Source organism: Pogoniulus pusillus, chromosome 18 (genome assembly GCF_015220805.1).
Source record: "Pogoniulus pusillus isolate bPogPus1 chromosome 18, bPogPus1.pri, whole genome shotgun sequence".
Lineage (NCBI taxonomy): Eukaryota > Metazoa > Chordata > Aves > Piciformes > Lybiidae > Pogoniulus > Pogoniulus pusillus.
The window spans coordinates 9,771,009-9,788,574 of NC_087281.1; the positions used below are offsets into that span (position 1 = coordinate 9,771,009).

Consider the following 17,566-nt stretch of genomic DNA (forward strand, 5'->3'; position numbering starts at 1 on the left):
TGCCACCCGCACAGGCACAGCAGACACATGTGTGTGCACATGGACACGCATTCCACCCAGGCTCGGAGGAAAGGTGCCAAGGAGAGCTCAGGAGATGTACTTCACAAGAAACAGTTTTCTTCTGCTGTTAACACACTGGTTATTTTAGTTTGGCCCTCCCAGTTCACAGGAATTGTGCTACAGCTTCCCTCACACACAACCACCTCCCAGTAAGGCAGAGAAGATCACAAAGAGCTTATCTTCCAGTATGTTAACATTCTAAGCCAACTCAGAGATCTGTGCAGCTGAAGTAATCTGCTCTGCGGATCTGTTTGTGTCTTCTCTAGTTCTAAAACATGCCAGAATACATTTGGGATCTCACCAAAGGCTAGAACAAGTAATTGTAGGGCAACATACTATTAGGCAGGTGATGAGAGTAGCATGTTAGAATCATAGAACGTCAGGGGCTGGAAGGGACCTTGAATGTCCCTGCCAGAGCAGGATCACCTAGACCAGATCACACAGGAATGCCTCTGGGCATCCAGAGAGGAAGACTCCACAACTCCCCTGGGCAGCCTGCTCCAGTGCTCTGTCACCCTCACAGGCTAAAAATTCCTCCTCATGTTTAAATGAAACTTCCTATGCCTCAGCTTCCACCCATTGCCCCTTGTCCTGTCATCAGGCATCACCAGGCAGAGCCTGGCTCCAACCTCCTGGTGCTCACCCTGCACATATTTATGAACATTGATGAGGTCACCTCTCAGTCTTCTCTTCTCAAAGCTAAAGAGCCCCATCTGCCTCAGCCTCTTCTTGTAAGAGATATGTTCCATTCCCTTCATCATCCTTGTGGCTCTCCTTGCTGCCTACCTGCTGCTAGGTTACCAATAATGAATGATGTTTATTAACAGTTACACAGTGCTTTGGATTCAGCATGTTCTACAACCATCTTTTTTACAGCACATATTCACTGCTGCCACATTTCAGAAGGTTTAAAGTGAAAGCTTTGACGCAAGATGCTAGTGAGAAGGTGACAGAAGGTGGCAGAAGGTGCCCTGCCACAGTTTCACAGCCCACCCCACCTGGACCATGGGTTTTTCTGTTTATAAACCTCCTCACTACTGAACGCTGATACCCACATTCCCTCATTCTCGAGCTCAAGAGGGAGTTTTCTTCTTTCAGAATTTCTCCTTACACACCTCACTCCACCCAAACTCTTCTACACAGTCCTAACACACACACACATAAGCCTCTCTCACCCGGTGTTCTCTCTCAGAAGTCACAGCCTCTCTGTACTACAGGCGAGCAGCACTAGAAGCTTGCAGTGTCAAAATAACTGTCATTCTTATAAAGTCCTGGGCATCTCCTCCCGACCCTGACCTCCAGGGGCTCTTCCCAGCAGAGCTCTGACCAGCACTGGCGGCTGGGTCTGGTGTCTGCTTCAGTCCCTTAAAGCTTGGCACTGCTGCTTCAGGCTTCCAGTAGTCTTCAGCAATTACCCTGCTCCACACAACACAGAAGTGAGTTGCACCTGCTGCCTCCCTTCTCCACAGAACTGAAGGTCCACATTTTGCTGGGATACTCAAAAGCCTGTACAGGAATTTACTTGGAAAGGAGCAATGGAAAAAGGAAAACCAGATATACAGCAGCACTGCCCATGACAGGGAAAAGACTGGTTTCGTAACCAAAGCTGCAAGCTCTGCAACAATGGAGAGAAAACCCTCCTGCTTGAACAGCTGACCTGAAGAAGAGCAACAGTGTGCTTCTCCAGGCAGCTCCCACCTACCTGAACAGACATCATCCAAAAAAGTAAGGAACTATTTCCTTTTTATCACTTCTAAAGCCAGAAGGAAGGTTGTCTCAGTACAAAGACTGGAATAAAACTTTGTGCTAGAGCTTACACCGTTACCACACCCCTCTCACAAAAAGCCTTGGGTAATTCAGCTCTGAGGTACAGGAAGAGCCACATCACTGTGCTCTGCTGCCAGCAGATGACTAGCAGCCCTCAGAATGATCCTCCCTGACACCTGTATGCTCAGAACAAGCAGTGTCTCAGGTTTTAATGGCATTTAACTCCTCTTCCTCACAGAAAGTTAACTGCCCTGCAGGAAGCTGGTATGCCCAGCAGCACTACTGGATGTGTTGGAAATGCAAATATATCTCCATAAGGGTCCTAGCCTAGCACATCATCTTCCTGCCCTCCCATAGGTGTCTCCAGACAAGACAAATCCAAAGAGCACACTAGGACAAGACACATTTTGCTGGGCAATGTGTCTGCAGCTGAACCTCCCCCAACTCCTGCCATTTCACCATGTAAAAGTGACCTGAAAAGGATAGATAGGTAGAGAATGTACACTGTCCAGTCCACAAACTGAACCCAGGGGTGGTTTCTCAGCTCCCCATAAGTAGTGTGACTGAAGGGAAAGCAGGAGGCACTTGGGAGCTGGTGACAGCTGCCCCATGGGGCAGCAGAGCTAGCACTAGCACCAAGCAGGGCAGTGAAAGGCCTGTCCCAACTTTGGCCAGAACTGTAGGACCTACCAGAGTCTACGCCAGAGAAGAAGTGATACAACTCAGCAGTTCCTCCTCTCTCTCTCCATCTGCAGCCTGTCTATTGTGTAAGGACAGTCCTTGGGACAAGCCAGCCCTGCATCCTCCAATAGTCACAAACCACAGAGAACTTCTCACGTTTGTCCTGAGCCTGTTCAGGAGGCAACTGCAAAACAGTGACTACTAAATGCTGCAAAGCACAAAGTCCTACCCTGTGCCTACACCCAAACACTTCAGGTGTGGAACATGCACTTAGGAGCTTCTGAACATGGTTTGAGAGAGTGAAAACCATAGTTTCCATACTGCTTTTACAACATTAACAATATCACTTTAAAGATTAGAAGATGTGCAATGGAGCAGAAGTGGTTTTATAAATAGGGTGACACAAAGCCTTTCTTCCCCAGCTACATACTAAAACTCAAGAGATCTGTGTAATTTTTCACCACAAACTATATATATATAATGAACATGTTAGCCAAGGAATGACAGAAGAAAGAATATAGAAACACAGAATCATAGAATCAACCAGGTTGGAAGAGACCTCCAAGATCATCCACTCCAACCTAGCACACAGCCCTAGCCACTCAACTAGACCATGGCACTAAGTGCCTCATCCAAGCTTTTCTTGAACAGCTCCAGGGACAGTGACTCCACCACCTCCCTCGGCAACCCATTCCAGTGCCAATCACTCTCTCTGCCAACAACTTCCTCCTAACATCCAGCCTAGACTTCCCCCAGCACAACTTGAGACTGTGTCTCCTTGTTCTATTGCTGGTTGCCTGGCAGAAGAGGCCACCCCCCCACCTGGCTACAACCTCCCTCCAGGCAGTTGTAGACAGCAATGAAGTGTTCCCTCAGCCTCTCCTCACGGGCTTTGTGTTCCAGGCCCCTCACCAGCTTTGTTGCCCTTCTCTGGACACGTTCCAGCACCTCAACATCTCTCTTGAATTGAGCAGCCCAGAACTGGACACAGCACTCAAGGTGTGGCCTGACCAGTGCTGAGTACAGGGGAAGAATGACCTCCCTTGTCCTACTGGCCACACTGCTCCTGATACAGGCCAGGATGCCATTGGCTCTCTTGGCCACCTGGGCACACTGCTGGCTCATCTTCAGCCTACTCTCTACCAGTACCCCCAGAGCCCTTTCCTCCTGGCTGCTTTCCAGCCACTCAGTCCCCAGCCTGCAGTGCTGCTTGGGGTTGTTGTGGCCAAAGTGCAGAACCCTGCACTTGGCCTTGTTAAATCTCCTCCCATTGGCCTCTGCCTACCTATCCAGCCTGTCCAGGTCCCTCTGCAGGGCTCTCCTACCTTCCAACCGATCAACACCTGCTCCTAGCTTGGTCTCCTCTGCAAACTTACTGATGCTGGATATCCCACTCTCACAGTGACCTAACGCAGGGGGACTGGTATGGCATACAATATTAAGGTGTTTTAATGGTATCGGTTACAGATATGAATAGGCAGAGAACAAGTCTCACCCACTTAGAGTTGAATATAGATTATCTTTGGTTTGTAAAAATATTTAATATGAAGCAGTGTTTGTGTAACATTGAAAGAATGTGATAATTAAAATGTACCTATTCTTTCACTTAGTGTGGGTGGACCAGGCAGCCAAGCTTATTGTTTGTGAGATTCACCGCAAGGCAATAATAATTAGATTTATTGGTTAGGCATGTTTTGAAAAGAAAAGAAGTTGAACTCCAAGTAAGTGTATGCTTCCTACTTAGAATTCTAAGCTTGGGGGGGGCCCACATCAAAATTCAAGCCAGGGTTTAAGTTCCTTCTGTTTAGCTTTCTAATTGCTGTATTATAACAACTTCACTGGAAACAGTTCCCAAACATTTTGCATCCGAGTCTCATCTGGCCTCTTTCTAGGTAAGAGGCTTTTAAGTCTCCCCAGATACACACAGACATGTTTTAAAGAAAAGGCAAGCTTGCAATCAGCTACCTCATGGGGGTTTCCACTTTGTTTATGGCAGTTCTAAGCCTTGGGATCCTCCTCAGGTTTAAGGAGATTTACAAACATCTTCCTTTTGTTATAACAACACACAAAGCTTGAATCAGGTTATGGACTGGGAATAATGCTTTAATGTTCAGCCATTTAAAAAGATCAATTAAAACTGTGGCACCTTTCTGTAAGAGACTTAAAACTTCTATTACCTGAGTAGGGTACTTTCATCCTCCACATATAACTACTTTGTTGCTTTTGCAATGGAGATGGTATGGTACCACAGCTTCATATTTAAATCCACTATCTATAGGAAGAAGTTTTTCTCTATTAATTTCTTCCTCGCCTAATTAAATGCATACAAGACATTGAATTGCTGGAGCATGTCCAGAGAAGAGCAGCAAAGCTTGTGAAAGGTCTAGAGAACAAGTCTTATAAGGAGGTGTTGAGGGAACTGGGATTGTTTAGGCTGGAAAAAAGGAGGCTGAGGGGTAACCTCACTGCTCTACAACTACCTGAAAGGAGGTTGTAGTGAGGTGGGCATCAGTTCCTCTCCAGTATCAGGTAATAGAATGAGAGAAAATAACCTGAAATTGGGCAAGGGAAGATTTAGGTTGGATATTAGGAAAAAAAATTATTTACTGAAAGAATTTTACCTTGACAGGATGGTGAGTCAGCATTCCTGAAAGTGCTCAAGAAATGCATGGACATGGCACCTCAGGACATGGTTTAATGGCCATGATGCTCCTAGGCTGAAAGTTTGACTCGATGAAGTCTTTTCCAAATGAAACAATTTTACAATTCAAGAATATTTTTTTTTTTAGAGATCAGAAATGTGTTCCCCAATAATTTATGAAAAGCAAGCTGGGAAAGGCAGTTTCTGGGAAGCAGTGAGCAAGGCTGACAAATGGCTGCTTTTGATACAGACTTCTGAAAGAGGTACCACCGGTATGGTGAGGTGAACACTTCTGGATCCACAGTGAAAAATTTCAAGGAAGGCATGGGAAAGGAGAAGGATGGAGAGGGCACCTCTCCTGTAAGGTGAGTAAGGAAAGGAAAAATTTCTATCCAAATACAAAACACAACTCCCATTCCCCACTTAATTACATAATGAAGCCTGCAAGCATACTCTTCAAAGATGCTTACACATGAGCAGTACAGAACAAAGAGCTAATTATCTTCCTTACTTTTCCAACAGGCTGAAGAAATCTTGCCATCAATTACAGTAAAGGCACAGATGCTGTCCAAAAGCTGGTCTTCCTAGCATACTCCAACATCATTTCCATTCTTTCCCCTCTTCTCCTCACCCACTGTACCAAAGCAACAAAAGAACATCAAAGATTCTTTCCAAATTTGTAAGATAAAGAAGCTGCAAACGTAAGTCAATGGAAGAACTTCCAGATAGCAAATCATGCCAGGCAGACTTGATACACCATAAACAGTTGCTCTTCTCTTGCAAAAGTGGCAAAAACCTTTTTGCTTTTTTGGTGCTTTGGTAATACCTTTTCAGACAGAACAAAAAGCGTCCCCCAAGGTGGTGGTTTGGGTAGAGGGTCTCATTCTCAGTGCACCTCGCAGTCTAGTACAGAGATGTGACTCCACAACTAGCACTGCTTTATTTCTAGCATCAACATGTCTGACTTTAAAGACTGCACTATTTCAAAGGGATTGTGGGGAACAGGGATAAATCTTTCATCATTATGCAAGAATTTGAGTATTCTTTGTACCCTGGGAGTCACAGCCATCTACCTATAAATAACTGAATCAACAAAAGACGGTGACATGAAATTGGTTTGGCAGAAACTTTCCACTGAGTTTCTAGACCTCTGTGAACCCCTCAGCATGGACATTATTCCCCCAAAACATTTATCTCTCTACCACAGGCACCAATTCTCCCCCTTTTCCCCTTTTTCTTTTACCTTATTGTTTAGCAAGCAAGAGCACTAGAATTAAGCAGCTTCAAATATTTGCTTTTTAAAGTACCTCTTAAATGCTAAGATCAAAAAGCATAAAAATTTTCCTGCTAATGTGACAAACACCCCACTTCACACTTAGCCAAGAAAGGAGAATTGAGCTTAAAAGCAACTACAGAGCCCACCTAGGTATTCTGCTCAACAGCCAGGCATCTCTGGAAATTTCCTTTCCTTGTACTAGCTACAGCACACAGATAAACTCCCTATTAATCTTTCCTTGGCACCAAAGGAAACTGAACTATTGACTACTCCCTAGACAGCTGACCTTTGTAACAGCATCTTTAACCAATGAGTGTTCAATATTTTAACTTCCATTCCTCAGCAAGACTATTTAAGGAGCCATCTCAGGCCTCTACTGCTCCCAAGGTTCCTGCCTCGCAACACAAAGGGAAATGTACTCTTTTTTTGTGCTGGTTGCCTAGCAATCAGCCTAAGCTTTTGCAAGGAAACCAACAGAAAGAACAGCTTAAATCATAAAATCCGTCTGCTCCTGCTGCAAATTATGTATCAAACATATTTATAACTTTCCTTCTAACCTTCTGGAAAGCTGCATGTTGGCAGTACAGGCCTGTCTGAGTCAAGCTTGAAGCTCCTTGAAGCTGTTAGAGACATCTGCTTTTGCTGCACTGCTTAAATAAGGGAAAGTATTCCTTTCTTTGGGCGCAACACAGATATATGAGCAGCACAGGCATTTGCTTGTCATTATTTGGCAGTGACCAGTATGTATCAGCAACTTGCAAAGGGCTCCAAAATCAGAGTTCATGTCTGTGTAAGGCTGGTTTCAAAATCCTAAAAATGCTGCCAACACAAGTCCTGAGCAGGGCTGCTGTATCTCCAACTGCTGAGCAGCCAAGGAGAGCACAATGACAATGCAGGATTGGCTCTGAGAAGAGGTGGAGCCCACTCCCTTAGAAAGACAGCTGAATGACAGATGCTAAGATGCATGTGCTTATTGCCCTTTGTGTAACACCACAGCTTCTTGAAGCATTACGTTGTAAGAAAGCCATTCAGGTAGACAAGCATGACTCTTTCCTTCCTCTTTGCCTTGAAGATGAACAAATATAAGGGAAAAAAGCAGTGAGGAGCATTTTGCATAGCTGCAAATGGTTTTACCTGCCTGGTTTTGCAAGGTCTCATGCCTGGATCTTAAATGCTCCTACTGCCAGCTTAGCTTATCTACATGGCAACTGCCTCTATGGTGTCCTCAGTGGGGGCTAGCAGGGGCTGCAGAGGAACAGTAAGGGTGCAGTTTCTGAAGTCAAAGAACTGCTATGCTAAAGCCTGGTGGTGTTCTGTCAACACTGGATGAGGAGCTGGACAGCTGCATGCCAGGCACCCCGAAATTCATAAAGACCAACATCAGTTCCAGCACCTGGCCTCCTGAGCACAACCACTGCCTCTAGGTACCTGCTTACAGCTCCACGGGGCTCATCTGGATGCGTTCCGGTGTGATCTGGTACAGGTGACCCTGCTCTGGCAGGGGGGCTGGACCAGACAATCTTCTGAGGTCCCTTCCAGCCCTTGACATTCTATGACTCACATAAGGTCTTCCCCACCGCCACTTCAACCACTCCTGACCCCTTTCTTTACTCATTTTTTGTTGCACTTTGTCCGCTAAATGAGTTCCGCCTCAACACAAGGGGGAACCTCTTTACTGTAAGGGTCCCAGAGCACTGGAACAGGCTCCCCAGAGAGGTTGTGGAGTCTCCTTCTCTGGAGATTTTCAAGGCCCATCTGGATGTGTTCCTCTGTGACCTGAGCTAGATGATGGTCCTGCTCTGGCAAGGGCATTGGACTCAGTGACCTCTTTGGGTCATACGATCCTGTCATTATGCAGAGTGATGGTTAAGAGCAGACTATTCTCTCCTAGCAGATGCTTCTGACTTCCCTCAGATGGCCTGAGACAGTATCACTCTCCATCTCCACCCTCAAGAAAAACTCTAAAGGTTTTAACTCACTATGTTGTGTTGGGGTGTGTGGGGGGGGTTATTGGGCAGAAACATTAAATGTAAGCAGGAAAAAGCTTTTGTGCACTGCATATACGAATCATAATAACCATCCAGTGAGTGGCAATGTGCCAACAGCAGGGGTTAGTCTTGGCTCTTCCCATGCTTCTCCTGCTGTGCCCATGCAAGCGAAACACAAAATGGGGACACAGCAGTCTCTGCAAAGCCATTCTGGCTTTGTGCACTGGCTGGGGCAGCAGTGCCCTCCTGGTGGGTCAGCAGCAATCTCTTTACAGCCCAGCCTGGTTTTCCCTGGGGTTGGCAGTCCTTCAGGTCTATCACAGGAGACAGCAACCCCAAGGGAACAAAGACTGGATGAGGCACTTAGTGCCATGGTCTAGTTGACTTGATAAGGCTGGTTGATAGGTTGGACTGAGTGATCTTGGAGGTCTCTTCCTACCTGTTTGATTCTGTGATTCTATGAAAGATGAGTGTTAACACCGCTGAGTTGAATGTCTCAGTTCAGGTATTCAGCACTTTTAGTAGAATCAGCATTCACAGAGTAATTTCACAGCTATCTTTGAAGAGTCCCTCCCTCAACACCCTTAGGAAAACAGTACATCATTGCCTCTAAATACAAAACGTGTCTTTTGGGTTGATAGGTAAGAAAAGAGGCATCGGTATTGCTTCATGTTGTTCAAGTCACATATTTATAGGTTTACCTTTCTCTTAAACAGTATCACAGGTCAAAAAAGACAAGATGTAGATCTACAAAAGTCTCTGCAGTACTGTTGATTTCAGCTAGTGCCCAATCCCACAATACACTCCAAGTCTCTACTCCCATATATCTCCAGTAACAGCTGCTGAGGTGCAGAAAGGGCCAGAAAACTGAATAAAGAATTACATAACTGATCAAATTGGCCCAGGGCAATGCCTGCAGGTGCACAGGGACCCGATTTCAAATCCTTTGTGCCTATCATCTAACCTCAGATAACACTGGTAGAGCTACCCAAGTCTGCAGAGTGTGTGCTGGTTTGAGGCTAATTGAATATTCTAATGAGAGAAATTAGATCATTTGCTGTGAAAAGAAAGTAATAGTGATGTCTACATTACAGATTGGTTTTGTTTAGAGATATAAAAAACAAGAACACAAAGATAAGTGAGCCTCTCTCTGTGGCTGCCTGCTTGCATATTAACTCCTCTGCCTGGATCTGTGTAGCTCAAACTTTTCCCAGCTCACCCTGCATGTAAGGAGGATTCTGAGATGAGGAAGGGGGTGGAAAGAAGGTGGGAGGTTGGTCAGGAGCCCTCCTTGTGCAGTCTACTGTTCAGAAGGGGTTTTGTATCTCTGTATTACTTTTAAATTGTATATAGCTGTAAATATCTGTATATATTGTATCTATACACGTTGGATATATATGTGACATATACATGCTTGTAAATTGTGCCAAGCTTCACTCCTTAACTTCCAGCCAGCTGAGTTGGTCTGGGTGAATTCCTAACCCTGGGCGGGGGGGGGGGAGGGTAACTCCCAAACCTGCAGAGAGTGCAGTGTGCTGCTAATCTCCACAATTCCCAGTGGAATCTGTTCAGCTGAAAAGCAGCAGTAGGCAACAAGTCCATCCCAAACAGCTGTCTCTCTCAGCACTACTGTGAAGCCTACCAAGCCATCTCTGCTCTGTAAATAAGAGTTCAGTCCTTACTTTCCCCATTCTGCTGTATACAGGTCATTTTACTTCTGCAAAACCTTGACACGAGCAGATGCAATCCACTGTGCTCGTTTTACTCTGGCAGAAGGACAGCAGCTCATCTCATTGCCTGAGGACTCTGCCAGATGGCACCCAGCTATCACACCACTCGCCACTCAGACTCCAGCTTGTCTATGCGTGGCAGCAGAGCCAGGAAGCTGCTATGTCCGCTCAGCCTCTGGCTGTTGTAGTACCACATTGCAAAGGTTATTACCAGCATGAGCAACTTAGAGCAGCTGTGAAGGGCTGAACATTCCACAAGAACAAGGGTGCTGCATTAGGCTGATTAAAACCCTTCCCTTGCATATTGTGCTAGTTTGAAGCTAGCTAGAATGTTTTGGTGAGAAGGATTAGATCACAGGCTGTGAAAGAGAAAACAAGAGTGATGTCTACTTCATTCATAGGCTTGCTGAGAGGTATAAGAACAAGAGTCCAAACACAGATAAATGAGTGGCTTCTTCTGCTTGGGAGCTCTGAGCTGCATTTCTCCCTCTAGCCTCTCTGCCGTCTCTCTGATTAATCCACTTTGCTTCCTAATCCCCTGACCAAACCTCCATTCTTCCTTGGGACTGGGGTAAGGTAGAGAGGGGTGGCAGAACGTGGAGGGGCAGTTGGGGGCCCCTCCTGGGCACTCAGGTTTCTGGGAGGGCTGTTGTGTTTCTGTATTCCCTTTTACCTTGTCTATTTCTGTCTATAACTGTATATACTGCAACTATCTGCTTGTATATTGTGCTAGCTGTAAATATAAGCTTCATTCAATTTCCAGAGCAGGCTGAGTCTAGTCTGGGTGATTTCCAAAGTGTGGGGGGGTGGGGAACACCCAAACCACCACACCTATCCAGAACTGCACATGGTGACAGGACACCCCTCTCTATGCCTTGGCCATTGTCTACACTTTCCCAGCATTTCACCCAAACCTGCCTATTTGAGTGTCACGGAGAATTGCAATCAAACCTGCTCTTTTTGTTCAGAAACTCTATAGCTTGGCATACATGCAGTTCCAAGAATAAGTGAAAAATCAACCAGACCACACCACCTTTTTTCATGATGCAAGTAGAGAAGCACAGGAAAGTGAAATTGCAGTCATCCATTAATTTCCACCACTTAAATGAAGACAGGCAGGAAGCTTACGCTTCTCTGAGCCTTTTCCTTCACTGTTTCATGAAGCCCTAAGGCCTTGCTTGCTTCCTCTGTAAAATCTCACTAAAGTTCCATACCTATTTTTCTGAAGACACATGCTTTTCAGAATGCCTACCCACAGTAATAAGCCTAGGCAGTAGACCTAACATGCAGACTCGTTACTTGTGAAAAATGCAGTTATCACTTGGCAACATTTTGCCAAATATCAGGGAATAAAATAGTTAGAAATTTCATAGAATCATAGAATCAACCAGGTTGGAAGAGACCTCCAAGATCATCCACTCCAACCTAGCACCCAGCTCTAGCCATTCAACTAGACCATGGCACTAAGTGCCTCATCCAGGCTTTGCTTGAACTCCTCCAGGAACAGTGACTCCACCACCTCCCTGGGCAGCCCATTCCAATGCCAATCACTCTCTCTGCCAACAACTTCCTCCTAACACGCAGCCTAGACTTCCCCTGGCACAACTTGAGACTGTGTCCCCTTGTTCTGTTGCTGGTTGCCTGGCAGAAGAGACTAACCCCCACCTGGCTACAACCTCCCTTCAGGTAGTTGCAGACAGCAATTTAACTGGATTGACTCAACCTGAGGATGAATATGCAAAAATAACACCAGTCAAATGCAGTGAAGAACAGAGGGCAAGACAGAATTTTACAACACTTCTAAGAAGGTCAGAGTTTGCCAATCCTGAAAATAACCTTTCTTTTTTTATAATTATATTTCAAACTAAAAGAGAGAGACACTCCAAAGTTCCCAGCATTGGTATGACTGTTCCTGTCATACTCAGGATTTATGAGCACATTTTGCTGTATGGCAGAACAAGTAACATTTGATTACCAAGGAATGAGATCAGGAATTGGCTGGGACTAAGATAGATGAAAACAGATCTTTTACCTATAAAAGCTCAAGTGTAGTTTGCATTCTGCAGTCTAGACAGGCCACATTGTTTTCTCATCAGCACTTTCTGCCATACTGGAGCTCTTTTAAATGAACTCTGTCAAGTTGTGAAGCAGCATTACAACGTATGCCACATCCTCCACTAACAAGATGACGCATTGCAGAGTACATGACAAGAATCCTCAGGGGATACTTTGGGATTAGAAGTGAAATATCACACAGATGGGACTGTTGGGTTGAGGGAATTCCCTCTGCCCCATAAAAGGCTCAGAACATTTAGAGCTTTTACATCCACAGGCAAGATTAAGCCATTTCACTTTGTAAATATTTAAAAGCAAAGGCAAAAAGATGTGACAGACTTGAAAATCTGAAAAGATAGGACAGTTATTTGTGTGGCTTTTTTTTCCTCTCAAGATTAAATCAAAACTTCAGTATCTTGTAGGGAAGGTGAAGAGGCATGCAAACATGTAAGGACAAGGACACAGTTCTCACACAATTTGTTAGAAGAATTTCCTCTCCACCCCATACTAACCTAAGACTGAACCACAGTCACTCTTTGGGTACGCTCACTTTCTCATCAGCAGTTAAAAACTAGATTTGCTTTGCAGCAGGTCACTGGAGCATCAGCATCATTTGCTGTTGAGAAGTAGGTTGCACAACCTGTAGGTTCCAGACAAGACTTTTGTATATGAGATGACACTGTTCCTTTCCATCATAACCTATCTAGTTATTGTTGCACTCAGTATCAAGAGATCAGGTATCTGGAGGATTTGCAAATGCACAGAGGGCAGCAATGTGCTAACTCCAGCTGAATGCCAGGGGAAGCTGCACCTGACCTGTAAACTCCTCCACCTGACAGAGGCCAGCACAAGCAATTAGCACTATGGCAACAAGCTCATTGTTTAAGGCTTCCAACAGTAGCTTCAGATTTCCCAATGTAACTGAGTTGAGCTGTTATTTTTATATTGTGTATTGGATTTTTAAATGTAATTTTGAACTCATAGGAATCTGTGAGACTCTCACTAAACACTTCCCTTCAGCTCCCTGATGACCTATCAAAAAATCTGACATCTCCTTTTGATTATAACAGATATAGCTGACTTAAGTGTGGAATCCCAGAACACGGTCAGAGTTCACAGGATCACAGGATGTCAGGGGGTGGAAGGGACCAAAGGAGATCAAGTCCAAGCCCCTTGCCACAGCAGGACAATCCTATCTAACACAGATCACACAGGAACACATCCAGACAGGCCTTGAAAGGCTCCAGAGAAGGAGACTCCACGACCTCCCTGGGCAGCCTGTGCCAGTGCTCTGGGACCCTTACAGTAAAGAAGTTCCCCCTTGTGTTGAGGCAGAACCTCTTGTGCTGCAACTTACACCCATTGCTCCTTGTCCTATCCCAGGGAGGAGTGAGCAGAGCCTGTACCCCCTCTCCTGAGCAGCCTTCAGATATTTATAAACATGTATCAAATCCCCCTCCAAGTCTTCTCTTCACCAGACTAAACAGCCCCAGGTCCCTCAGCCTCTCCTCATAAGCTATGTCCTCCTGTCCCCTAATCGTCCTCCTGTCCCCTAATCATCCTCATAGCCCTCTGCTGGACCCTCTCCAGCAGATCCCTGTCCCTCTTCAACTGGGGAGCCCAAAACTGAACACAGTATTCAAGATGGGATCTCACCAGGGCAGAGCAGAGGGGGGAGGAGAACCTCCCTTGATCTGTTGGCAGAGGAACCAACAAGCATAGGTGCAATGCTGGACCTTGTTCTCACCAACAGGGAAAGAATGGTGGCTAATGTGAGGCTCAAGGACAGCCTTGGCTGCAGTGACCATGAAGCAGTAGAATTTAAGATCTTCATGGCAATCAAGAGGAGGCATTCTAAGCTTACAACCCTGGACTTCAGGCATGCAGACTTTGATCACTTCAGGGATCTGCTAGCCAAGGTATCACGGGAAAAAGCCTTACAGAGAAGAGGGGCCCAGGACAGCTGGTCACTGTTCAAGGATCACCTCCTCTGTGTCCAGGATCAACGTACACCAACAAACAGAAAATCAGGAAAGAATGCTAGGAGGCCTGCCTGGATGAGCAAGAAGCTCCCAGACATGCTATCACTTAAGAAGAAACTCTACAAGGAGAGGAAGAAAGAACAGCTCTATGGGGAGTATACAAGGAAGTTGCCTGAGCAGCAAGAGATCTGGTTAGGAAAGCCAAGACCCAGTTTGAAATTAATCTAGCCAGGGAAGCCAAAGGGAATAGCAGGAATTTCTACAGGTGTATTAATGGTAAAAAGACTGGGGAAGGTGTGGGCCCCCTCAGACAGGAAATGGCTGAAATGGTTGTAAGTGATATGGAGAAGGCTGAGGTTCTCAATGACTTCTTCCCCTTAGTCTTCATTGATAAGGCCTCCAGCCACACTCCTGGAGTCATGGAAAATAATGACAGGGACTGAAGGAAGAACTGCCCATCATGTGTGAAGATCAGGTTTGTGACCACCTGAAGAACCTGCAAGTGTTCAGGTCCATGGGACCTGATGGGATATGTCCATGGGAGGTGGTGGAAGCTCGATTCCTGGAGGCATTTAAGGCCAGGCTGGATGAGGCTCTTGACAGCTTGATCTAGTGTGAGGTGTCCCTGCCCATGGCAGGGGGGTTGGAACAAGATGATCCTTGTGGTGCCTTCCAACCCTGACTGATTCTGTGATTCTATCACAGAGTTCAGAATCTATAAGGAGAGCACTGTCCTTCCACACAGCTATCTGATGGAACCTGCATCCACAAAATACAACTCTGCATATTCAAACAAGTAAGCTAGATACACTCTAACAGAGAGAAAAGTGTCCTTTCTCAGTCGTTTGGTTTGAACCTTACCTTTCCACAAGCCACCATGGACAGTGCAAGCTGGTACCAAAGATGAAACTCATCAAATGCAAACTTCATGGCTCTCTCCAAGCACTGAGGAAAAAAAATGCTGGGATAAATATATAGAATACATTTTTTTTTTTAACTTTGTTTTTCTTTTAGTATCTTTTATCAAGACTGCTGCTTGGCTCAGTAATCAAATCAGGGGAAACAATCTGTTGTGGCCCAGACTCCCAAGTGATCGCAGGATGTCAGGGGTTATAAGAGACCCAAAGAGATCATTGAGTCCAATCTCCCTGCCACAGCACGATCATCATCTAGCTCGGGTCACAGAGGAACACATCCAGACAGGCCTTGAAAGGCTCCAGAGAAGGAGACTCCACAACCTCTCTGGGGAGCCTGTGGCAGTGCTCTGGGACCCTTACAGTAAAGAATTTCCCTCCTGTGTTAAGATGGAACCTCCTGTGTTGCAGCTTACATCCACTGCTCTTTGTCCTATCACAGGGAGCAAGTGAGCAGAGCCTGTCCCCTCCCTCCTGACCCCCAGCCCTCAGATATTTATAGACATTTATTAAATCCCCTCTCAGTCTTCTCCAGACTATGAAGCCCCAGAATCTGCAGCTTCTCCTCATCAGGCAGTGCTCCTGTCCCCTAATCATCCTTGTAGCCTTCTCTAGACCTTCTCCAGCAGATCCCTGTCCCTCTTAAACTGGGGAGCCCAAATCTGAACACAGTACTCAAGATGAGGTCTCACCACAGCAGAGTAGAAGAGGAGGAGGGGAACCTCCCTTGACCTGCTGGACACACTCTTCTTATTTGACTTCCTGGCCACAAGGGCACATTGCTGTCCCATGGATGTTATCCATCAGCACTCCCAGGCAGGTCCCTCTCCACAGGGCTGCTCTCCAGCAGATCACCTCCCAACCTGTACTGGTGTAGTTTATTATTCCTCCCCAGGACTCTGTGCAGGACTCTGCACTTGTCCTTGTTGAACCTCCTTTGGTTCCTCTGTGCTCAGCTCTCAGTCTGTCCAAGTCTCACTGGATGGCTGCACAGCCTTCAGCTGTATCAGCCAAGCCTCCTAGCTTGGTGTCATCAGCAAACTTGCTGAGCAGACACTGTTCCCTCTGTGATTTTTTTTGGGGGGGGCTGTTAATGTTATTTTTTTCCTTTTCTCAATTAACTAGGCCTGCCAGCATGTCCCATCACTTCAAATGACAGCCACTTTGTTGCAGCTACATGTAAATTCATGTCTCAAACAGCTGGTGTACACTTCTGGCCTCTGCTGCAACAGAGCTGTGGCTGTCTCTACTGCCTACTAGCGTGCTTCATTTTCAGCTTCCCCAACAAATTACTGCAAAGAGGAGGGGGTTTGCTTGCAAGTTTCAAGTCGAAGTTTCAGCAGAAGTCGGGAGGAGGTACCTCAGAAAGCATAACATACTGCCCTCTTCTGCCCAGCGTGATACTCAGGAGGTCGTAGACTGCAGAAGCATCCCGGAGGCTGACAGCTCTATCATCCTGCTGGTCCGGAGCTCGGCTGATTACTGCATCCCGGTTTGCCTGGGCACAGACACAAATGAAGCATCAGACCTCAAAAGAGCAAGAGAACGGATTCCACCCCGTAGGAATTTCACAGTATCACAGTATCATCAGGGTTGGAAGAGACCTCACAGATCATCAACCCTTTACCACAGAGCTCAAGGCTAGACCATGGCACCAAGTGCCACGTCCAATCCTGCCTTGAACAGCTCCAGGGATGGTGACTCCACCACCTCCCCGGCAGCCCATTCCAGTGTCCAATGACTCTCTCAGTGAAGAACTTTCTCCTCACCTCAAGCCTAAATCTCCCCTGGTGTAGCCTGAGGCTGTGTCCTCTTGTTCTGGTGCTGGCCACCTTAGAGAAGAGAGCAACCTGCTCCTGGCCACAACCACCCCTCAGGTAGTTGTAGACAGCAATAAGGTCTCCCCTGAGCCTCCTCTTCTCCAGGCTAACCAATCCCAGCTCCCTCAGCCTCTCCTCGTAGGGCTGTGCTCAAGGCCTCTCCCCAGCCTCGTCGCCCTTGTCTGGACACGCTCAAGCATCTCAACGTCCCTTCTAAACTGGGGGGCCCAGAACTGAACACAATTTCCACTCATCAGATGTAGCAGAGTGATTTTAACTCACCCTAAAAATAAGGCAGGTGTGTTTCCATAGAGCTACTTTTCATCCACATGAAACAAATTTGAAAAGATAACTGTAAGCACACAGAGGAGCTGCTAGGAATATCTCATTTGAACTTTTCTCACAGAATTAGGAAACAGATTCCACTTCCCCAACATTTAGAAATCCCAAGCCCACCCTTAAAACAGTCACTCATGACTTCAACATCCTAGAACTGTGAGGATTGCTTCCATGGTTGATACTTTATGTTCTGGCTCAGCACTCTGTTTCTTTCTAACAGCACGTGGGTTTGTTCTTCTTTTCTGCTATTTTCTTTTGTTTTAAGAGCAAGTTGCCTTAGTAATCAGATTTGCTGCCATCAGTTTCATGCTAT

The 17,566-nt window shown here is 46.0% G+C and overlaps 1 protein-coding gene across 4 annotated transcripts in view; it reads right to left on the reverse strand.

Annotated features, from left to right (window-relative positions):
* TTC7A (tetratricopeptide repeat domain 7A) overlaps window positions 1-17,566 on the reverse strand; it is a 180,431-nt gene that overhangs the window by 116,001 nt on the left and 46,864 nt on the right. For all 4 annotated transcript variants that reach the window (XM_064158360.1, XM_064158358.1, XM_064158359.1 and 1 more), the window contains 2 exons: window positions 16,455-16,592; window positions 15,042-15,125 (listed from right to left, as the gene is read on the reverse strand). In XM_064158360.1, coding sequence (XP_064014430.1) covers window positions 15,042-15,125; window positions 16,455-16,592 — 222 coding nt within the window. The remainder of the gene's footprint in view (window positions 1-15,041; window positions 15,126-16,454; window positions 16,593-17,566) is intronic.